General features: G+C 44.3%; 1 protein-coding gene across 2 annotated transcripts in view; it reads left to right on the top strand.

The window, feature by feature from the left end:
• Nucleotides 1-15,942: 15,942 nt before the first annotated feature.
• The window catches only part of PTCHD4 (patched domain containing 4), a gene marked incomplete at both ends in the record, with an annotated part of 116,032 nt that continues 107,568 nt past the window's right edge, over nt 15,943-24,406 (top strand). The window contains one exon of one of the 2 annotated variants that reach the window (XM_084622326.1): nt 15,943-16,368. In XM_084622326.1, coding sequence (XP_084478452.1) covers nt 15,943-16,368 — 426 coding nt within the window. Of the gene's footprint in view, nt 16,543-24,406 lie in introns of both variants that reach the window. The other variant, XM_084622325.1, reaches the window with a different exon arrangement.

Genomic DNA, 24,406 nt, shown 5'->3' with positions numbered 1-24,406 from the left:
GGGTAATCCGATTCAAAACACAGAGAATCTCTCTAGGCAAAACCTTAAGTCACAAAAAGACACAAAACCAGGAATATACATTCCATTCAGCACAGCTATTTTATCAGCCATTAAACAAAAAAAAATCTAATGCATTTCTAGCTCGATCGCTTACTAACTTTTTACAGGAGTTCTGAAATATTTTAAAACCTGTTTATAGGCCAACATACAGCAAGGCTGATCAGCAAGAGCAAATGAAAAGAGAATGTAACAATGTTACATTGTTCTCACAAAGTTAATAATAAAACTGCACATTGATTTTTTTAATGTCCCTTAGCCTGAAAAGGTAATATCTAGGGTGAAAAGGCACAAATGCTCCAGATTGCCATATCATTCTGCCATTCTGTCAGTACAGTTTGTTCTGGAGCTTCCATGATATATAGACATTGTTCAGCTCCCTTTGTGTAATTATGAGTATGTGCATGTGTGTGTGAATTTGGATTGCATATGTTGCAATTCTTATAATTAATACGTGGTATTACCATGACACCAATTCACCATAAATTCCTTTATTAAATCCAAAGGCCATAAGATATTTGTACAGTTGCTCTAAATATGTCTAAAAAAGCCTAAAATATAAGCAGTTACTACATCCATACATGAACCAACTTTCAAAAGTATTTGATCAAAATACTTACCAATGAACTAGACTGGGGTGCTCCCATTTGTACAGGCAGGTTCTAGTAATGAACTCTCTAAGAGCTCACCTTCTTATACCCATTAATAAATAAGTGATATCATTGCCAGTTGCTGACTTCAGCTAAGAAACAGTCTAGGGTAGTCTGAGATTGACCCTTTACTTTGGGCTGAAGTAAACAAGGGAGCCCTTTTCCAATATAACATAGATATGTTAGGTCACTATAAGTGTGTCACACCTTTGTCAGTTAGAACAAGTATGTAATGGTTCTTCAAAATTTTAGAGGCCTCTCTTCCCAGAAACCTTCTGTTTATCTTATTATCCACATTTCAAGCTTAGCATCCTCCCAAAACTTGTCTTGCTAGATGCCACATACCTCCTGAACCTATTTTTCAAGGCCTCAGTACATTTTCCTAACCACCTACATTTTATTTAAACTTCAAAGCACATGTTTAACCAACCTAATTTAACCTTTTATATGCCTACAGCATGGTAGGCTAAAATTTATGTACTCAGAACCATTATTTCCCCCATTTCCACCCCTCCAAGTGAACTCTTTGATGCAGGTATACTGGGTCTGAACCAGTTCTGACAGTCATTCGTTTGCTCCGACCACTACACCAGGCCTTTTTCACCCACCTTTTTCTGGGTCTATATGCTTTAAAAAACATAATGTAATACTGTCAGAGTGCATCATCTAAAGCTCATTGAATTAAATGGAAAGATTCCAATGGACTTCCAAAGGCTTTGGGTGGGGCCCATAGCAAGCACCATTATAACCGGTTTTAATTTACAATTCTGTAGCTTTGCATCAAAGAGTGTGTTATTACAGAAAACCGTATTTTGAGAGTGCAACATGCTTCTATTTTCAGAATATGCAGGAACTCAAAATAAAGACACGTTTGAAGAACGGAAAGTTCACAGTTGGTCTTTTATAGCAATCAGAAGCACAGTAACAACAGCTGAAGAGATGAGTTTTAATTTTTGCAGAAGCGATAAACACATGGTGCGGGAGAGGCTTTGTTTGATTTTCGCTCATCTGAAATGGCTTCCTCAGTCATTTCTACTTTTTTCAGCTGAATCGATATTTTCTCATTTGGAAAGAAATCAAACCCTGAACTTAAACTACCCCCCACCCCCAAACACACACACACATATTACTTAAGAGTTTTACTGCACGCTGCTCCCACAGTTGATCTTTGCAAGTCATGTTCTTTTAATGTTTCATTCCTTAATCCTTTCAGGAAATATATTTGTCACAAATATCACACATCATTCTCAACAACTCAGAAAAAGAACCAGGCTTTTATTACACAGGGTGTATTATAGGGCGTAATAACTAGAGTTGATTGGAAAATTGTAAAAAAAAAAAAAAAGGAAAGAAATGAGAACTTTTTCTTTTTTTCTAAATTTTTCAGAGACTTCCCAGTTTTTTATTATGAAAAACTGAAACCCTGGTTTTTGAAAACAGAGAAAATATTCAGGTTTTTCTGAAAACCCAAAATGTTCATTTTTTTTTTGTAAAACAAACAAAAAAGAAAAACCTGGAAATGTTGAATGAAATGCAAATTGTTAAGATGGCCATTTTTCATCTGAACCAAATAGACTGATGAATTTTTCAGAAAGTTTATTTTTGGTAGAAAGTTGTGGTTAAAAATATCACAGAGAATTCTGCAAACAACAAAAGGCCCTGGCCCAGCTCTGACATAAGGTAGAGCAGCCCTTAGTCTTATGTCAACTAGTTATGGTCGCTAAAAGGGACTGTATAACAGCTGGGAATTGATGTCATTCCACACTGTCCCTGGATGTGGACTATTTTTGCATCAGAATATTCAATTTCACTGAAATGGAAGAGTTTCACGGGGACATGTCAATTTTGGTGAAATTTTTCAACAGGAAAAAGTCAAAATGTTGCCTTTCAATAGCATTCATAGAATCATAGAATGTCAGGGTTGGAAGGGACCTCAGGAGGTCACCTAGTCCAACCCCCTGCTCAAAGCAGGACCAATCCCCAATATTTGCCCCAGATCCCTAAATGACCCCCTCAAGGATTGAACTCACAACCCTGGGTTGAGCCAATGCTCAAACCACTGACCTATCCCTCCCCCCAAATCATTGTTTTGATTCATTTTGGTTTGACTTTTATATCACATTGAAACTAATTTAAATTGTATATAGTTTATATATAAGATTATGTATATTTGTAATGGGGAATCTGCTCCATACAGAGTTGAAAGGGGATAAGGTGGCCAGATGGGCCAATTAACTGCACAGGTGCACCTGGAGGAGGAGCCAGGGCGTATGCCACTAATTAGAAGTAGGCTCAGCTGGGCAGGAATAGGCGGAGCCAGTATAAAGCCCAGGAGCAGTGCGAAGCAAGGTAGGAAGGCAGGCTGTAGTTACTTCCTGAGTGGAGGAAATAGGGAGGCTGGCAAGCCCAGAGAGGGAGGAAACTAGATAAATAGGAAAAAGCCCAGGGAAACAGCAGCAAAGGGGTCAAACTGTGCAGAGATCTTTGCTGCTTGTTATAGGGTCCCTGGGCTGGAACCCAGTGTAGAGGGTAGGTCAGGGTTCCCCTGCCAGCCACTTGGAAGTGGCAAGGTGTTGGAGATGCCAGCCAGCCAGTGGGGCTGGAAGGACTTTAGATTCTCTGGAAGGAGAGGACCTTAGTGACCTGGCTGGAGGGCCAAGCCATGAAGGAGAGACTGCAGATCTGAGAGTAAGCTGGGCCGCAGAGTGAGACAGGATGGGGGAAGACATCACCAGAGCGAGAGCACAAGCCTGGAAGAGCTGATTCCCAGAATGGCCAGCAGGAGGCATTGCTAGCGGTGAGCCGTGTGACAATATTATATAGATAATAGTTCACTATAAGTTAGAACACAAAATGAAATTAATTGAATCAACACTGTTGAAATGAAACTTTTTGACACTGGAAACAAAATATTTGAATGGTCCTGAATCAATTTTTTTTTCCAGAATTTTCATTTTCAGGGAAATTTTTTGAATTTTTAGCTTTTTGTTCTGATTCAGAATGACTTCTTTAATGTTGAAATTTCCTGAAGAATGGACATTCTAGTTCCCAACCAGCTATAGTTCCTTCCTTACCCCTCCTTGCCCATGTCATGCCCTATCCCCTCCCCCAACATATACCCTACATCCCCTTAGGTGGTTGGCATAGGAGATAGCTGAGAATCCTTCTCTATGAAAACTATGAATTCTCCCAGAAGACTCATAGAAATGTAGAGCTGGAAGGGACCTTGAGAAGTTATCAGGTCCAGCCGTCTGAACTGAGGCAGAACCAAGTAAACCTAGATCATCCCTGACAGGTGTTTGTCCAACCTGTTTGTGAAAACCTCCAATGATGAGGATTCCACAACCTCCCTTAGAAGACTATTCCAGAGCCTAGCTATCCTTATAGTAAGAAAGTTTTTCCTAATATCTAACCTAGATCTCCCTTGCTGCAGATTAAGACCATTACTTCTTGTCCTACCTTCAGCTGATATGGAGAACAATTGACCGCTCTCCTCTTTATAACAGCTATTAACATATTTGAAGAATGTTATCGGGTCCCCCCTCAGTCTCCTTTTCTCAAGACTAAACATGCCCAGGTTTTTTAACCTTTCATCATAGGTCCAGTTTTCTAAACCTTTTATCATTTTTGTTGCTCTCCTCTGGACTCTTTCCGATTTGTCCACATCTGTCCTAAAGTGTGGTGCACAGAATTGGACACAGTATTCCAGTGCTGAGCAGAGTGGGACAATTAACTCGCATGTCTTACATGCAGAATTCCTGTTAATACACCCCACAATATTAGACTTTTTTTTTTGCAACTGCATCACATTGTTGACTTATATCCAATTTGTGATCCATTCTAACCCCCACATCCTTTTCAGCAGCTCATTATTCCCCATTTTGATTTTTCCTTCCTAAGTGAAGTACTTTACGCTCGACTTTATTGAATTTCATCAAGAATTTTCCTCATAATTTTGCAGTGACAGCAAGATTGCAGCACCTTTGTAATGTTTGGGTGGTGCAAAGGGGACAGAAAAAGACTTGAGAATCTGACCCTGAGCTGGGAAAGACAATCCTCAAAGGGCTGAAAATGAGTCTAGTTCTGCTGACTTCAGTAGTGCTGCCCCCAATTTACAGCAATCGGGTGTAAAGTCTCCTCTATAAAGAATGACTTTTCCCTTCAGAAAACATTAAAGAGAAGAACCCCATGTTGTAGTGATAGTACCCATGTGCTAAACCCTAATGGGATTGATAACAAACAAAATGTATTAGATTTATAAAGCTTGGCAATTTTTTCTTTAAATATGCTGGCACCCCAATTAATATAGCACCTTCATGCTTAACAACGGGTAAGAAAATATCCATCGTTCCCATCTACCCTGCCAACGTCCACATCTCAGGGGTCCCGCCATTTGCAAAGAGGACTAGTCCACTGTCTCAAAGAACTCATTATTAGGAAGCTTTTCCTCATTCACCCTAATTTTTCCCTTACTTAATTTCATTCCAATGCACATAGATCTTATTTACACAAGGAACATGCATTGGTTTAAATTAAGTGGGGATTTTATACTGACTTTTTTATACTGATTTTTAGTGAAACAGTACAAAAGGCTTTGTGAGTGCTCATATTTCTTTTTAGAAGTGTCTTATATTAGTTTAAACTAAACCTACTCCACATCAGTTTAAACTAAGACAAAATAAGCATAATTTAAAAGAAGTGTCAGCACAGACTTTTTGCACCAGTTTAATTATATCAGTTTCAAAATCACACACTAACGCAGTGGCCCCCAAACTGTAGGGTGTGTCCCCCTTGGGGGGGCACAAAGGAATGTTGTGGGGGCACGGATAGGGGCCTGGGACAGCCCCAATGGGGAAGTGGGGAGGGAGTGCCACCCAGCCCCACTCTGCCCCCAGCTCGGGCCACGGCCCTACTCCTGCCCCCAGCCGCAGCTTGGGCCACAGCTCCACTCCCGGCCTAAGCTGCAGTTCTGCTCCCGGCCCCAGACATGGCCTTGGTCCCTAGCTCATGGTTCTGTTCCTGGCCCCGGCCACCGACAATGGCCCCTGGCTCCCCGTCCACTGCACTAAGCCCATGTCTACTCTACAATATTACGTCAACCTAATTTTTGTTGGCATACAGCCACTGTGGTTATTAAATTGCTTCTGTGTGTGCACACTCGGCTTTTTGTGTCCACGGTGCGTGTCCTCACCCGGCGTGTTTGTATCGATTGTATTGTCAGTGTGGGGCTTTGTGGAATGGCTCCTGAAAGCCAGTAACAGTCGATGTAAGCAATGCAGTGTCTACACTGGCATTGCCTCAACCTAATTACAGGTTTCAGAGTAACAGCCAATTACAGCCAACCTAATTACATTGACTGTGACTCTACGCTGCTTGAGGAGGGGGTGTTACTAAATCAGCATAGAACGGCACTTACATTGGTGGGAGCCAAATTAAGTGAAGATACTTCCACAGATAGGTCAATGCAAGGCAGCTTATGTTGACCTAAACATGTAGCGTAGACCAGGCCCAAGTTAAATTGGTGCAACTTTCTCATATAGACAGGTCTCTAGTTACATCCTCTATGGCCACCCTAAATAACAACTCTCCCTCCTTGCTGTAATAGTCTTTAAATAGTTATTAACTGTTATGTCCACCCAAAGGCCAGACTGTGATACCCTCATTCTCATTGACTAGTCACTCTGAAGTCTACAACGCTATTTATGGTACTATCCTTGTGAATACGCATATGGCAGTCTGGCCCTTAGACATCACTTAGAGCCAAACTCGACTTTTTTCCAGCCCTTTTTAGTCATTCCAGATAAGCCAGGCCATGCAGCCCCCTGATAATTCTTGCTATACTCTCTACAGTGTTCTAATATCTTTCTGATACAATGGATGCCCAGAACTGAACACACTAGTCCAGGTGCAGACACATCAGAAATAGAGAGAGAGAGGCTATTACTCTGCTGTTTCATGATACGAGATCTCTGTGTAAGCAACCCAGCGCTGTATTGCCTTTTGCTGCTGCCAGATCTTCTTTCAAACTCCCATCTAATCTGCTGTGCGCTGTCATACGTTGCTTTGCGGGTCTGCATTTGGCATTTTTTTCTTCCTCAGCAAATTTCATTAACATCTCGATGGAATCATTAAATGACGCCGCTGATGCCATTCATTGGTATTAACCACAGGGAACATATTACTTCACTGGGTTCAAAATATTGACCCCTTATTCACTCTTTGGAGCACTTCATTCATATTGTTAATATTGACTTCTAAAGCCTTATCTGCTTTTTGTCATTTGAGATGCCTTGTATAATTCACGTGTGGCAATGTGATGTGTGAGTAATGTGACTCACACTAGTACAACTTTTTCACTCCACTATCGGGTATTACATAGATAATAAGCAAGCTCTTTTCCATCTTCTCTATTTTTCTACACTGGGGGGGAATTAATGTGTGATGAGCCATGTCTCTAAATATGCATATTTTCATCAGTATCTATTGTATTTTACTTACTTGCCTGGCCCCCTTACTACTGTATCTGAGTGCCTCACAATCTTTAATAAACTTACCCTCACAACCACTGCAAAGTAGGGATTGCACAATGCACAGCTACAGACTAGGGACCGAATGGCTAGGCAGCAGTTCTGCGGAAAAGGACCTAGGGGTGACAGTGGACGAGAAGCTGGATATGAGTCAGCAGTGTGCCCTTGTTGCCAAGAAGGCCAATGGCATTTTGGGATGTATAAGTAGGGGCATAGCGAGCAGATCGAGGGACGTGATCGTTCCCCTCTATTCGACATTGGTGAGGCCTCATCTGGAGTACTGTGTCCAGTTTTGGGCCCCACACTTCAAGAAGGATGTGGATAAATTGGAGAGAGTCCAGCGAAGGGCAACAAAAATGATTAGGGGACTGGAACACATGAGTTATGAGGAGAGGCTGAGGGAGCTGGGATTGTTTAGCCTGCAGAAGAGAAGAATGAGGGGGGATTTGATAGCTGCTTTCAACTACCTGAAAGGGGGTTCCAAAGAGGATGGCTCTAGACTGTTCTCAATGGTAGCAGATGACAGAACGAGGAGTAATGGTCTCAAGTTGCAGTGGGGGAGGTTTAGATTGGATATTAGGAAAAACTTTTTCACTGAGAGGGTGGTGAAACACTGGAATGCGTTACCTAGGGAGGTGGTAGAATCTCCTTCCTTAGAGGTTTTTAAGGTCAGGCTTGACAAAGCCCTGGCTGGGATGATTTAACTGGGAATTGGTCCTGCTTTGAGCAGGGGGTTGGACTAGATGACCTTCTGGGGTCCCTTCCAACCCTGATATTCTATGATTCTATGATTCTATGATTCTTATGTTCTTATCCCATTTTACTGTGGGGAGCTAAGGTGGAGAGAGACTAAGTGACTTGCCCAAAATCACACAGGAAATTGAACCTGCAGGCCATTGAACACAGTCTCCAAGGCACTAGGTTAGTGCTCTAATCAGTGGGCCATCCATCCTACCTAGCTTCCATGTCAATGCTGATAGAGTTTTGTGAGACAGAGCTGGGTGTTGTCAGTGCATTATTGGCACTGTTACCTGTAGCATTTCTCAGTCTTTCTAGTGGTCTAGTATATACACTGATCAAGAGTACTGGCATAGGCCTAGGCTCTTCAGGGCTCCACCAGTGAGGACAAGGAGGAGGAACTGCCTATCTTAATCTTGTGGGAATTCTCAGAGAAGAATGTATGCAGCCAATGTAATGTGACTCTGTCCCCTGCACTCCAAGTACTGTAGGTCGATGATAACTTTAATATTATCAGAATAGCCATTTGTCCTCTCTCCATATGTATAAGGAAACCTAATCCATCTATAAGGGCAACAACATCTCATCCTCCTTCAAGTGTCTCCTCAAAACTCATCTCTGCAGTAAGGAAACTGCAAGCTGATAACCACTAGGCTGTGGCAAGTTATGGTGACTGCACCTGATTGGCTAGCTATTATTTTATATAGCTAGTGTGTGCTAAAATCAGAACTAGATTCCTTTTTGGAAGACATACTTTAGTGAAATTCAACTTATTTGATTCAATACAGGAGTAACTGGGTGAAATTCTATGGCTTGTGTCATGCAGGAGGTCAGATGAGATGGTCTAATGGCCCTTCCTGGCCTTCAAGAATTTATGACAATATCCTGTTTTTGTTGTTCTGTCTTCCCTTAGTCTGCATTTGTCTCAACCATCTGCTATGTCTTGCCTTTCAGAATACACGCTCTTTGGGGGACAAGGATTGTCATTTACTATATGAGAGTACAGCACCTAGCGCAATGCAGTCCTGACCTGCTTAAGGCCTCTTGGTCCACCACAAGAAAACGTTAAATAATAATCCATCTGCACTACCAGCACCCATTGCTTGCTGTTCCCTGGTCGGAAAACTGCTTAGGAAGAATGTGGGACATTACCTTAGATCAGCTGTTGCTGGAGTTTGCTTTGCTACCAATGTCTTAATAACCTGACCCGGAAAGACATGTGAGGTGATATCTTTTATTGAAGATTTTATTTTATCTTTTATTTAATATCTTAAGCTCTATCCCTTCCGAGCTCCCAAGCTCGAAAGCTTGTCTCTCACCCACAGATGCTGATCCAATAAAAGATATTACCTCCCCCACCCTGTGTCTCTAGTGTCCTGGGATCAACACAGCTACAACAACATGACCCAGAAAGGCAAGACAAGCGACAGCTGCCTGATTTTGATAAAAGAACAAGCTGTGTGCTAAGGAGCAGATACTTTTCTTTTGGCCATAATTTTCCATTATACAAGCACCACGTGTCTTTGATTTTTTGTTACATAAGTGATTCACTGAAGCTGTATGAAAATTCTCAGTGCTTTATGGAACCCCAGCAAAATCACATTTTTTTTTGTTTAAAAATTTTTTTGTTTGTTTCATTTTCATCTCTTTCCCCCATAAAGTGAAGGGTTTTGAAAAAGCAGAACAGCTACTTAGATGTAACCCCTTCAGGGTCCCAATATACTGTATCAAGTTTGGTCAAACAAAAATGGATTCCTCTTGGTGGGGTTCCAATGGTAGTCTGAAATGCTTCAGGCAGTGTGAGGCTCATTTTCCCCAGAAAAATCTGTTTACATTGTAAAAACGGCAAATTCACAAACAGTCATGATTTCGATCTGAGAAGCTGAACTTTGCAAATAACAGTGGGAAGACTGCATTTCCTGGTGGAACATTTTCCCCTGGATGAAATGTACAAGCACTAATGAAAATATCAGTTATCCAGTGTGCGGTAGGTATTTTCATAGAGCTCTGGGACTGAAGTGAGTAATGTGGCTCTAATTAGGTGAAGAAATGGGGCAGGGAAGGTGAATTCCAAGAAAGGGATAGAAAATGTACATAGAATGATCTGGCCAAAAGGAACAGGGAGGGGTAAAATTTTCAAAAATACCTCAGTGACTTAGGAGCCTAAAGCCCATTTTCAAACTTAACTTAGGAACATTAGTGAGACGGGCTCCAAAGGGTCAGATATGTAAAGGCATCTTTAGGTACTTAGCGATGCACGCAGGTGCCTAGCATTATATAAGAGCTAAGTATTTTATTAGTTGGATTTAAAAAAAAATCGTATCTACATCTTTAGGTACCTAAAATCTGGCCCAAAGTGCCTGACTCAATTTTGGAAAGCACCTAAATGATTTAGAAGGCTACATTGCATTTTCAAAAGACATCCCCCTGTCCCTGACTTTCCTCTGGACTCACTGAATCCTAATTCCATGATTTCTGTACATTCAAGGATTCAGAAATTCTTAACAATTTTACTGACCATGTAAACAACAATTTTTATCCATACATCTCAACGAATTTTACAAAGGTGGGTACGTATTAGCTCCATTGTAACAACTGGGAGACTAAGCAACAAAGAGGTTGAGTTAGGTCATGTAGCAAGACAATGGCATGGGTAGGAATACAATCCAGCTCTCCTGACTCACAGTCCAGTGCCATGTTGCTTTTCCATGCACCCTGAAATGTGATAATGAAAAATAAATAAATCACATAAGCATAAGAATGGCCATATTGGGTCATACCGGTGCTCAATCTAGCCCTGTGTCCTTTCTTCTGACAGTGGTTAATGCCAGATGCTTCAGGGGGAATGAACAGAACAGGGCAATTATTAAGTGATTTATATGCTATTGTCCAGTCCTAGCATCTGACAGTCAGAGGATTAGTCATCCTGGCTGATAGCCATTGATGGACCCAGCCTTCATGAACTTATTTTTTGAACCCAGTTATACTTCTGACCTTCACAACATCCCCTGGCAATGAGTTCCACAGGTTGACTGTGCATTGTGTGAATACTTTTTTTTGTTTGTTTTTAAACCTATAGTCTATTAATTTAATTGGGTGTCCCCCGGTTCTTGAGTTATATGAAGGAGAAAATAACACTTCTCTATTCACTTTCTCCACACCAGTCATGATTTTATAGACCTCTATCATTTCCCCTCTTACTCATCTCTTTTCCAAGCTGGATAGTCTGTTGTCTTAATCTCCCCTTATTTGGATGGTGTTCCATACCCCTAATCATTTTTGTTACCCTTCTCCATATCTTTTGCAATTCTAATATATCTTCTTTGAGATGGGCCAACTAGAACTGTGGGCAACATTCAAGATAATACTTAGTCCTGCCTTGAGAGCAGGGGACTGGACTAGATGACCTCTCGACGTTCCTTCCAGTTCTATGATTCCATGTGGGTGTACCATGGATTTGTATAGCGACATTGTGATAGTTCCTGTCTTATTATCTTTTCCTTTGGAAATGATTCCTAACATTCTGTAACTTTTTTGACTGCCGCTGCACATTGAGCAGATGTTTTCAGAGAACTATCCACAATGACTCCAAGATCACTTTCTTGAGTGGTAACAGCTAATTTACGCCCCATCATTTCATATGTATAGTTGGGATTATGTTTTCCAATGTGCATTACTTTGCATTTATCAACATTGAATTTCATCTGCCATTTTGTTGCCCAGTTTTGTGAGATCCCTTTTTACTCTTCACAGTCTGCTTTGGACTTAACTATCTTGAGTCATTTTTTATCATCTGCAAACTTTGCCACCTCACTACTTACCCTTTCTAGATCATTTGAGTATGTTGAATAGCACTGGTCCCAGTACAGGCAATATTCATTGCAATGCGTCACTGGTGAATCACATCAGGGAACCACATGCCATGGGTTACAGCAAGATTCAAATGAGCCCTGCTGTTAATTACCTTACATGTTGTGGAGTAACTTACACATGTGCAAATTCAGTGTAAAACATTACCCGAATTTGTGGAGGGAGGGCATTTACACCTTTTTTGCAGTGACTTTGTACTGCTGTAAATGACCAAATGAGATGCAAGGCAAAGAACTGTCAGGCTCAAAAAGTACCTCTGTGTACAATCTTGGGGTTTTTTTTTTTTACTCTGAATGCCTCAGAATGAAAGGCACTTTCATGCCTCATTCATACATGGCTGACCGCTTCCAATGGCACACTGCCACATGCCAGGTACTGTGAAATACAACATTTATCAGAGCTACAACCTGTGTATAGTGAATGGGATATGTGTGTGTGTTCACCTTTCCCTCACTGAAGGAAACATTACAGAGTAAAACATACTCTGATGTGAACTTCTCCTCTATGTCATAGAGTTTAAGGCCAGAAGGACCAACTAGATCATCTAGTCTGACCTCTTGTATACTGCAGGCCACCAACACCCACACACTAAATCCAACAACCGAAATGAGATGACCGAAGTATTACAGCCCACAGGAGACTAGACTGTTCTGTGCCACAGGCAGAGAATAGGAGGGACCACGGTGCACCAGTGCTCAAGGCCCCCATGTCATTATGTACTCACCTCTGTAATAACATGGAGATAGATTATGACATGTAGAAGACCAGCTCATGTGTAAGTTCAGAAGATGACAGAAGGACCTTTACATTTAGACCTTGACCCAAGTGGGTATTAGACCTGATTTCAGTTGTTGGTACAGTGAACAAGGAAAGCCGCACTTTGCACTGGTGGAGTTTAACCCTGCCTGGAACCAAGAAAGGATTAAACTTCCTTTCCTTTCCAGCACTCAGTTTGCAATGGTACAGCAATGCCGATAGCTGAAATTGAGGCTAATTCCCAGCGCAGAGAATCTGGTATCGTGATTTTGTTGCTTTTCTTTGAGTACCCATGTTAGTACCCTTCCCCGTAAGGACTATGCCCAGTATTTACAAATGCAGGTGCCTGAATATAGGCTTCTAAATCCATATTTAGGCACTGATCTAAAAAGAGCCTGATTATTTTTTTAAGGACACTGAGCACCTGCAGCACTCATTGATCAGAGCTTTTGAAAATCAGGCCATTTATCTTTAGGTACCTAAACATAATGCAACACCTAAATGTAGATTGAGGAAGCTAACTCAGGCACCTAGCTGCACAAATTTGGGTTTGCATTCCTGCCTTTTCTTCCCTTATGTCAGAGTCAGATGTCTGTCTCCTTCAAAACCACAGTAACCTCATGTCTGTGATCTGTGTTGTCAGATATAGAAGTAAAAGCAATAACTATAACAAAGAACAATTGCAAAGATTCTGACAAACCCCCTTTTGTGTGTCCAATCAGATTGGAAAGTAAGTGTGTGTGTGTGAGAGAGAGAGAGAGAGAGAGAATTTAGTGATGGGAAAAACACCTTTATACACTGTGAAATTACATATAAAACATAGACCTGTGTTATAAAAATATTAACTGTTATGCACATAGATCACTAAGGCGTCACCATCATCAAGTTCACCCAAAACAGTAACAATGTATCAGGTCAGCTGAAACACATCCAGATTGTCAGTTTATGAAAGGGAATAGTCAATCTGCAGCCAGGCCCCAATCGATGTGTGGAACAGCCCCAGCGCACCATTCCCTTCTGCCCCTCCACTCTGTGCTTGTGAGATTTCAAAACTGCCAGTTTAGCCTGCCTAGGTAAAAAAATTGGTCAAGCAGAAGCCAGGCTGTGGGCAAACACTGTATGTCCCTGCCAGAATACTGGGGCCTGGAGAAAACCCTGCAGAAGGCAATGAATAGCTGCCACAAAAAATCAAAAAGAGGAATCAAATGGGGGAAAAATTGAACCCCCCTATCTGAGGCCAGACAAAATGGTCACTGTGCAGACACCTGGGGGGATGTGGCTCACAAAGTGATTAGCTGTTGCAATGCCATGCAAGATCCATAACTGCAAGTCTCCTGAGTGCTTAGGGATAATTCAGTGACACCTCTTCTCTGCAAGGTCTGTGGTATATTATTTGGATGAATGAGGAAGCTCTGTCTAGCCCCTGTTAGTAATTCTTGGTGTGAGTCAAATCTCTTAACCAATGGGCTCAAGCTTTCTGTTTTTTTGTTTTTTTTTTGTTTTTTTCTCTCTTGATCTCCTTGTGTTGCAACATTAGCTTGTTACGAAAGCAACTCACAATATGCTAAGCTTTTCACAATGTCACCGATACCCTACCAGGATCAATCAGCTTTTGTTGACAAAACTGGCTATACAGTCTATTGGAATTTTTAAGGTGTTAATCCATTAAGTAGCTATTCTGGGTTTTGTTTTGTTTTTCCCCTTAAGACTTAAATTAGAGATCAATAAACCTATGGTTTAGATTATACTAGAGGGGAAATCCTTCCTCTCTTCTGTCAGGTGTTATCACCACTGCTAACACTGAAGACCTGCTGTCCCAAGCATCCCTGGCTAAAGCACCCTAAAAACAATTCCTCCTGCTTAGAAACTTTCACTCAGAGGATGAGCCAGAGAACTCTTGTCCTCAAACAACCACCTGGATATTAGGCACCTTTCTCTTGGCCTCAGAAACAGGATAAACGAATCCTCTGCTCTTATGCAATGTCTTGTCTGTGGCTATATTTTGGAGAGTTTTTTTTCTGGGGTATTGTCCTTCCTATAGCCTCGGTTGGGTTGTTATTCTTGAAGGGGCTGGTAATTAGTGTCTAGTTTTAGGAAATTCCCTTGTTAGGTGTATGGATCTTCTAGTCCAGTGTCTCTCAACAACCGGTCGATGGACCTGCGCTGGTCCCTGACAGAGTTTAGGAAGGCTGCAAGCCAGTCCCTGGTATCGCCGAGGTTGACAAACACTGCACTCGTGCGCTCTGTTTCAGGTGATTGCAGCCGGGATCTGTTTCCCCTCTCCCCCAGTTGTGGCTTTCCTCAGCTGATCTGTGGGGCAGCCCCTGCTTGGGAAGCTACATTTATATTAGTGCAAATGGCGAGGGGGGGGGGAGATACTCTGTTTAACACCCCCCCACACACACACACACACACATTGGAAACAAAGCAACTGCGGGTCAGGGTTCGAGCGCAGGGTGTTGCGGGACAGAGCAGCGATGGGACCGGCTTTCACCGGGCACAATGGGCAGGGCGGGGCATGCCCCCGCCATCACTTCCCAAACTGGGAACCCGGAGCCCCTCGGACCTCGCCCTCTCCGCTCGCCGTGTCCCCCAGGGAGGCCCCGCTGTCCCAAGCAGAAGTCCCGGCAGCCAGCCCGCAGCTGCGGCTCCCCGGCACCGCATCCCCGGCAAGCCGCGGGGCGAGAAGCGGAGCGTGCCCCCCAGCCTGGCGTGGCCCGGGAGACCTTCAAATGCAGCCGCAGCCGCCTCTTGCCACCAGAGCGCAATTCCCTAGAGGTGAATGGGGGATCCCAGGCACCCCCCCTACGCCCTCCCCCCTCTGCTATTAATTCCCGAGGATCATTCATTTCCCTGGGATCCCTCCCGCTCTCTCTCTCTCTCTCTCACCCCCCCCCCCAGCCCCCTGCCTCGTGTGACCCTGCTGGAAAACGCACTAAAAATAGACCCCCCCCCCCTCCCCGCCCGCCCGCAGCCATTCCCCCCCCCAGTTCCACCGCCGGGGCACATGGCGAGCGAGGCTCTCCCTCGGGGTGGAGGGGAGCGCTCCGGTACTGCAGAGCCAGCGCCGACCCCAGCACAATGCCAGAGCCTCCGTGGCGAGAAGGGGGCCGGGAAGGGGGGCGATGCTGCTTAGCTGGGGGAGCGAGAGGGGGGAAATAACCCGGGCGCCACCCTGCCACCCCCCCCCCCCCGCGCCCCTCCACGCGCGCGCGCGCGCGCCCCACGGATCGATCGCGGGCTGCCTTGCTGCAGTCCTGCAAAGGAGTAGTGGGAGTGGGGGGCGGGAGGGGGAGGAAGGGGGAACCGGGCGGGAAGGGGGGGCAAGGAGCCACACATGTCACATGTGCTTTCGAAGGCGCCCGGGAGCATCTGCAAGCTGGATGTGGTGGAGGATGCTGCGGCAGGTGATCCACAGAGGGCTTCAGTCGTTTTGCTACAAGCTGGGCTTGTTCGTGAGCAGGCACCCGGTGTTTTTCCTCACCCTGCCCGCAGTCCTGACCATCATCTTCGGCTTCAGCCTGCTCAACCGCTTCCAGGCGGAAAGGGACCTGGAGACGCTGGTAGCCCCCAGCCACAGCCTGGCCAAGATCGAGCGGAGCTTAGCCAGTAGCCTTTTCCCCCTGGAGCAGTCCAAAAGCCAGCTCTATTCGGACTTGCACACCCCGGGGAGGTATGGCAGGGTGATCCTCCTCTCCAAACCAGGAGGCAATATTTTGCATCAGGCTGATGTGATCCTGCAGATCCACCGAGCCGTGCTGGAAATGAAGGTGAACTACAAAGGCTATAATTATACTTTTCCCCATCTGTGTGTGTTGAGCAATCAGGATAAGAAATGCGTGCTGGATGATATTATTTCAGTGCTAGAGGATCTGAGGCAGGCTGCCCTCTCCAATAAGACAACAGCCAGGGTGCAAGTGAGCTATCCCAACACTAAATTAAAGGTATGCTCTTGCTGCATGCTTTTGCCAATTAAAGAGGCAGCAGTTCATTTCTTGTCCTAAACAGCAACCAGGGAACCAAAATATGAAGCATTAAAAGGGATGCATTTCCTTTCAGGGGCGGGGAGGCTGTGGGTTGAGGGGAACTAATGATGAGAAGCATTCAAGGAAGGAACCAGCGTGAGACCCTGCCCTAGTATCTTTAAGGGTTAATCCATCAGAGCAGGGGATGGGGTGTGTGGGGGGATGGGAGATCGATCACAGTTTGTGGGGATTGATCATTGAGAGCTGGGGTGCAAATGTATCTTGATTCCCTATCTACAGTCCCCAGCTGGCATGCCAGAATCATCCACCTTTAACATGGCCAGAGAAGGGTTTCCTCAAATACATAGTAAGCTCTTGTCTCTCACTGACTCTGAAGGTGTGGTAGGAACAGCAGAGGATTTGTACTGTATTGATTCCAGGTGCCCTGGCTTTTCTTTTTCTTCTTTACCTGCATGCATAGGAGGGGGTGGACATTTTCTCCCAGTGTGAAAATAATTAGCACTGCCACTGACTGCTGGGCTGGAGTACTGGACGGATCCCATCAACAAGAGGTTTCCAGCAAAGGCAAAACAAGGCAAAAGGCTAACTAAGTTTCAGTCTCGCCAATGGAAGTAATATACACTCAGCCCAAAACACCTGCCCATTTTAACGCTACCTCCCCCTACATAGTGTTTTCACCTCTGGTGGGTTTTCTAGGTTGGTTGTTGATTAGTAGAACTTGTCTGCTCAGAGCAAATAAGACGTAAGGTCTTCAGGAGGCTGGTGAGAGAAGTTTCAGGGATTACTGCCAATGTGACTCCTCCAGGAGGCATTGCATTATCTGCAGGAGTTACCTCGTCAAGTGTCACAGAATTACCTAGCGCATAGTTACTCATGGGTCAGGTGTAATCCCACAAAGGGAAAAAAATGTCTTACAGTCTTTCTTCTAAGACGTTGAGGCTTCTAGTGGATTTTTGTTTCTGCCTTTCGTTGGAAGACACGCATCCTGGGGTGTGGAGGATGGTAGAGATTTTTGTAACTACTGGCCAGACCCTGAAGTTATTACTCTGCCCTTACTTTTTATTTCTTAATTATTGATAACTATACAAGACACCAAGGTAAGACCAGTCCTTGCCCCAAAGAGTTTACAGTCTGAAAGAGAGTACCTTATTGGGTGTTTTGTTTCAGTAAAAACTATCTAAGAATTTGGTTCAACACTGTCTCCTGTGTCAAAAAACCGTTTCGTAACAGGAGAGAGGTGGTCGCTGGAGTTGAATTAGGGTTGTGTGAAGTTGAAAAAATGTCCTTATTTGTGTAAGCGCTGCTCTGAGAGAACCCTAGGGATATCTAACTGAGCTTGGCAAAAGGAGGTCAGGGTGATCTGCTGTCTCTCTTTCCCAGAAGATGTCCAGAGTTCCTGCTCTAAAAATAAATAAGGAAAAAAATAAAAATTGCCATCTGCTAGTGACTGAGCCAAATACATGTAATGAATGAATTCTAAACACTGGTAAGGACTTTCGCAGAGCCGAAAGGCCTGACCCTGAGAGACGCTCCCTACCTGCCAAGCATCTTTAACTCCAAGGAAGTTGCCAGGTGCTCAGCATTTCTCAGGAGAAGGAATTTATGCTCCTTAGTCTCTAGCTTTAAACTTGGACAGGGCAGGGGGCAGGAGCTTTCTATTCACTCGTCAGTACTTGGCTGTGAGAAACCAGAATCCCTGACTGATTGTATTAGAATAAAGTGAATTAATTATTGTAATTGCTTGTTATTTGTATTAATGAAACGCTGAAAAAACCCACTGGGCTAACTACTGTGGAAGAAGAGTGTTCCTAGTGTTTCTGAGACAGCTTTAAACAATCCTTCGTGGGCAAAGTTCATGGTCCCTCAGAAGTGCAGTTTGTCGGTGCTGGTTCTCTTTCTCATCAAGGGCTGGGTTGTAACTGCCAGCCTGCCCTGAGTGATGGGTGCTGCATCGCTGTGCCATCCCAGGAGCAAACTAGGGAGCTGGTGGACTCAGAGCCATAATTCTTCCTCTGCCACCTTGTTCTATAGTAGGCACTTCACCCCCTTTCATGGAGCAACTGACTCTACGACTGGCTGCCCAGTTACTTTGGCCTGCTGGTAAGATGGGAGAAAAGCCAGCTGCTACTCCCTCTGCCTCCTTTCCACCCTCCCTACTCACTGGCTTGCAGTGGGAGAGTATGGACTGAGTAGCCACTGCTGCCCCAGAGTCACAATCTGAGCAAGGCTGATTTGGGACCAGCAGTGCCTTTGCTTCCTCAGACTCCCGGGCACATAGGAGGAAGGGCTGGGACAATCTAGCCCTGTGAGGATAGCTCTTGAGTGGTCAGTGTGTGTTTACAAACAAACACTTTGTATACTTGTCCACTTAGCTAGATCACTGCCTGGATGTTCAGCATGGGAGAACAACGCCCGAGGAGCCTGGTCCCAACGTGATTATCTAGCACATTGTCAGAGGGCTGGGGGGGTTTCTATTTTTTTTTTGCTTTTCAATGAAACAGTGAAGTAAGCAGGCTGTGATGTGACCCAGCTTACCGAATACTGAACAATGGAGAGCTAAACCCCCCACACCAAACTGGATCCTGCTCCCCTGTTGTACTCACAGGCCAGCCTCCTACTCCTGTAAACCTCCAGGGCAGCCAACGAAGCTGAAGCCAACCGGAGAAAGGACATTAGGTTTTAGCCTGTTTGTGCCAATGGACTTTTCCCTGGGCAGTGATTACAGGTAGGGCTCTGTGATCACTCCTCAGATTGGCCAGAATGCTTGTAAAAATTATACCACTTGTCTGTGAACTGGAAAGATGTCCCCAGTGTCTTTATTCTGTTGCGGCCAATAGGTGTGTGCCAGCCCGAGTTTGCCTGAGAACTTGAATGATGATCTTCCTCAGATGCAAGCAGGGTTTGGTTTTGTCAGTGGTCCCTGTAATCTCTGTCAAACAGACCCTTGTGAACAGCACAAATTTCCATCCCTTTCTACTGATGAGTCCAGCCACCAGCGGGCCTTGCTTTTTCAGTCTGAGTTAAGGGTTGACAATGAGTCAACTCTTGCCAAATCCATGGGCTTCAGTGGTCGTTTTGTGTGAATAATTTGAGCGGGATTTTGCTCCATTTCAGTGAACAGTCTCAGTGGTATTGTCTGTCTGTTCTGGAAGCAGCTGGGTAAAATTGTTAAGAAGCAGCACCAGGCAGCCTGGGAGGTACAACCAAAGAGCTGGGATTTTCCTATTCAGTCACTTGCATGAAGTCGTTTTTACGTGTCCACACCCCTACTGTAGTATTTGAGGGCTTCACATTCTTTACCATATTTATTCTCTTCACAACACTTCTGGCAGATAGGGCAGTGCTATCATCCCCATTTTACAAAGGGAGAACGGAGTCACTGAGAGACTAAGGCCCAGGTCCCAGTGGGACTTGGGTGCCTACATCCCTTTGAGGATCTGGGTATAAGTGAGTTGCCCAAGCTCACACAGGAACTCTGTGGCAGAGCAGGAAATCCAACCTGGATCCCCTGACTCCCACAGTAAGCTTCCATTGTCCCAATTAACTTCCTTTCCCAATTAGGAGAAGGAGCAATTAAAAATGAGAATATTTAAAATGAAATAAAATATTAAACTGGATAGAAATACAAGCATGGAATGTTACTTCGTTGTTTTCTTTGTATCTTTGTTTTCCAATTTCTCTATCAAAAGACTCTGTCTTAGAATTTCTTACCTATTTAACACCAGATTAAACATCATTTAACTACTTGGCACTGGTCAAATGGTTCCTCATTAAACAGATTTTTGGCAACCCTGCCCTCAGTTATGTATTAGTCATTTCTGAACACTAGGCTAGATTAGTTCCCCATAAAGCAGCCATTCTGATAACTGTAAACTCAGTTAAGTGGAGTGTTGTATGGGAGATTGTGTTCAACATCCCTATCTCCTCCATTGCTCAAGACAGTGCTCACTTCATAACCCTAAATGGTTTCAAAATGCTACGGGTCCTGCTGTGGAGCCAGATTTCCACATGCTCAGCACTCAGCAGCTCCCGAGGCACCGCTAATCGCCATCCTGTGTAAAGAGCTCAGCTCCAACTGTGTACCAGGAATCTCCCTTGCCTGCTGTTTCCCAAGGACTTCCTGTGATTCCGGGGGCCCAAGCCACTGCGAAGGGGTGGAGAGGAGAGCATGGCCCCAGGCAAAAAGAGCTGAATACGTTGCTCCATCCTAAGGAATGGTACAACTTGCAGGCTTCTCCTGGTTGCCTGGGAGCTCCAAGCATTGGGCTTCCCCAAGGCACTGTCCCTCCCCCAACAGTTCCCCTGGGGCAGTGCAGCTGCATAGTGTGCCTGGTACCCTCAGGCTCAGCTGAGCCCCACACCTTCGAATGCTTTGAGGCTCGTGGCAGCTGCTGTATAAATCAAATCATCACAACAAAATCTGAGTTGGGAGGGGATCCTGGGCTCAGAAGAGGAAGGACAGAGGCAGGGGACAGTTTTAATCTCATCCTTTTGGATCAAGGTGTTTTGAGGAAGGGCATGAAAGTGGGAGGTGGACCGTTTGCTGGCAACAGCAAGTAACTTCACTTAAGTTCTCCTTAGACTCTAGAGATTGGGAAAACTTAAAAAAACCCCACACCTGCTCTTCAACCTGCCTTTCGGCATGTTTGCAGCACTAACTTTAACCCCTCCGGTATTTGATCAAAGAGGCTGAGAATGTCCACACTTCCCACAATGTTAGAACCTGCTGGCATGTGAGGGCAGCTCAGTTTGGCAGTGGTGGTGTCTGTAGCAGGTTAATTCTGCCCCTGTTGGTAGATGCTACGGCAGTTACAAATCCTGGAGTGCAATAGTGCCAAATGGTCAAGCAGCCTTACTGCTGGATTCAGGTAATAAGCATTTCTGGGGGGAAGCCGGGGAGGATAGGATAGGGGTCAGTCTGTGCAACAAAACAGATACAAAGATGAATCATAGAATCATAGACTTTAAGGTCAGAAGGGACCATTATGATTGTCTAGTCTGACCTCCTGCACAACGCAGGCCATGGAATCTCACCCACCAACTCCTGTAACAAACCCCTAATTTATGAAATTCCCTACCTGTTTCAAGACATCACAGGATCATAGATTAGGCCGGGCCTTTTTCTTGGGTAGGTTAGTCCAGCTTCATGCCCTAGAAGAGAGAGAGACCAGATACGCAATGCTGACTGAGATCCAACATGGAGAAATGTAACCTGGATCAAAGGTAACAATTGTGCTCCGGCAATCCCGGGGCTGCTCTAAATGAGACTCCAAGGGGCTGTTCCATTTTTGGGGTAAAGGGATGCTCCAGACATACCCCCTTTCTCTCAGGGAGGCCACCTATGCCAGGGGCCAGGAGGAGGGATGCCATAGAGACCCTACACTGGTAGTGCACCACCCAGGGTTCCCCTTTATGCATAGGGAATCCTGAAGAAACTGGTTAAGCCACTGAAATGGACCCAAGAATTAGGCCCATAATTTTAGTATTTTTATCAAATTCAGTGCGAGGGAGGATGTGGCATTTTGATACTCACACTCTAAGTGCTTTAGCAAGTGCTTTTCTTGCTCATAACTCTGTGTACTGGATAATGAGCGTTCCCGTGTCTTGATTGCATTAATTGTCACTGCTTAGTAGTGTACGAAAGGAGCTGTACAAAATAAAGTAGCACTGTTGTACTAGAGAGAAACACACAGAGTGGAGCGTAGTTTCCAGCGTTTTCTTTTAACCAGAGCTTTTTCCAGACAGAACTGTTTTGTTACAAACATGTTGTTTCCATCACATCTCTGGAGTGAATTTCATTGTTGTCATACCATGGCCGTATTTCACCTGCTCCGTGTATTTATGACTCATTTCTTTCCTTTTAAAGTTCAAATTAGTTGCTAGAGTGACAGCTGTGAAGACTAAAATTCTCTGTTTATTGATAGCATGGGTTGTGGCAATGCAAGACCTGCTGGAATACGTTAGCCCTGTTCTGGAAGGACAAACTTTTGGGACCATTTTAGTCTTCATGTTGACTCAGTCCTTGGTCTTTCTGTGTCTGGCAACCAGGATGCTAACTGATGCCAAATATATTATGACAATAGTTCACCTTATTATTGTTTTTTAAATACAATATGTGCTTTGCAGGTATGTAGGAAAAAAGGACCTTGTCTCAAAGGTCTTACTGGTATCTGACAAATAATATAGCACCGGGCAGTGCAAGGCTGTGTGCTCTAGTGGTTTGGCCACTGGCCTTGGAGACGTGTTCAAGTCCCATCTCTGCCACTGACTTATTATGTGACCTTGGGCAAGTTACTTCACCTCTTTAGGCCTCAGTTTCCCTTTCCATCTATTGTATTATCTCTTTAGCCAGTAATCTCTTTGTGGCAGGGAGGGTCTGTAATGGGGAGGGAGTGTGGCCTAGTGGATAAAGTACTAGATTGGGATTCAGGAGACCTCAGTTCTCATCCTAGCTCATCCACTAGCCTGCTGAGTGACCTTGGGAAAGTCACTTCACTGTTCAGTGTCTCACTTTCCCTATCTGTAAAATAGGGATAATGATAGTGACCTGCTTTGAGAGCTACTGATGAAAAGTACCATATAAGAGCCAGGTATTATTATTCATAATAATATGCTATAATAATGAGTGCCACAGGTTACAAAAAAGGAACAACAACCCGGACTGGGCTGGATTTGAGCCAGTGACTAGAAATGGAAAGCTGTGTGCACATGACTAGATCCCTGGTCCCACTGCTCCTCCATAGACAGTAGACTCTTGTCTGTAATGTTTAGTAAACACCAGATTTAAGTGCTTGGTTTGATCCTGCTCAGGATTCTGCAAAGAGCTGTTTCACATTGGGCATTGGTAATGCAAGCATTAGCCTAGTGACTTGTACACTCTATAAGTATGAGAGTAACTCTGCTTATACTTATAGGGTTATAGTTCTCCTTACCCTGCCTTTAAGCATAAAAAGTATGTGCTCTGGTAAGCTATTGGCAAGGTAAAACCATTGTCAGGCTGAAAGGAAGGCAGATGTGTTACTGTGTAAGCATGGGTGTGGTATATACCAGTATTTCAAATCCATTTCAAAGTCCTGCCTAGTGGTGTCTGGGTTAATCATCCAGGAGCGGAGTGCATGGTGTTGCCATGCAGAAGAGTGAAAGCTCCAGGATTCCCTTTTCTATGCGGGTGGAGGTGGGACACACTACGGAGTTGATGGATTTGCTCTCTGGTGGTGGGACTGAGAACTGATTCCAAAAAACACCTTGCTGGTAAATCTATAGAAAACACTAACCATGAGTCTTAGTGGAGGCCATGTGTCTGAACCTGCCAGCCAGAGGAAAGGTGCTTTAGCAGCTCAGACCAAGGATAAGAAGAGTTGACCGCGAGCGTGGAAAATGGACATTAGCTGATACTTGGATGTATGGTGTGTACGCTGAGGGGATAAGGGGCAGCTGGGGGAAGGAAGCTAGAAAAAAAAAAAGAATACTCATATAAATAGTCTTCTGTTTCTGATTATTCTGTGTGTGCATGTGAGATCATGCGCATCTTGCTTAATTAAGAAATAAGAAAATGAAATAGTTGATAAGCCATGGGCCGTATGCAGTGTTGTGGTAGCCATGTTGCTCCCAGGATATTAGAGCGATAAAGTGGGTGAGGTGATACCTTTTATTGGCCCAACTTCTGTTGGTAAGAGAGACAAGCAGTTCAGCTTACACAGAGCTCTCTTTCAAGTCTGGGGAGCTAAGTCAGGCCATGTTGACACTGTCACTTATGTTGGCAAAACTTACATCACTCAAGGGTGTGAAAAAACACACCCCTGAGCGACATACATTTTGCTGG

This window comes from Lepidochelys olivacea (genome assembly GCF_965140295.1).
Source record: "Lepidochelys olivacea isolate rLepOli2 genome assembly, chromosome: 3".
NCBI classification, from domain to species: Eukaryota; Metazoa; Chordata; order Testudines; family Cheloniidae; genus Lepidochelys; species Lepidochelys olivacea.
This window is presented reverse-complemented; position numbering and strand designations above follow the sequence as displayed.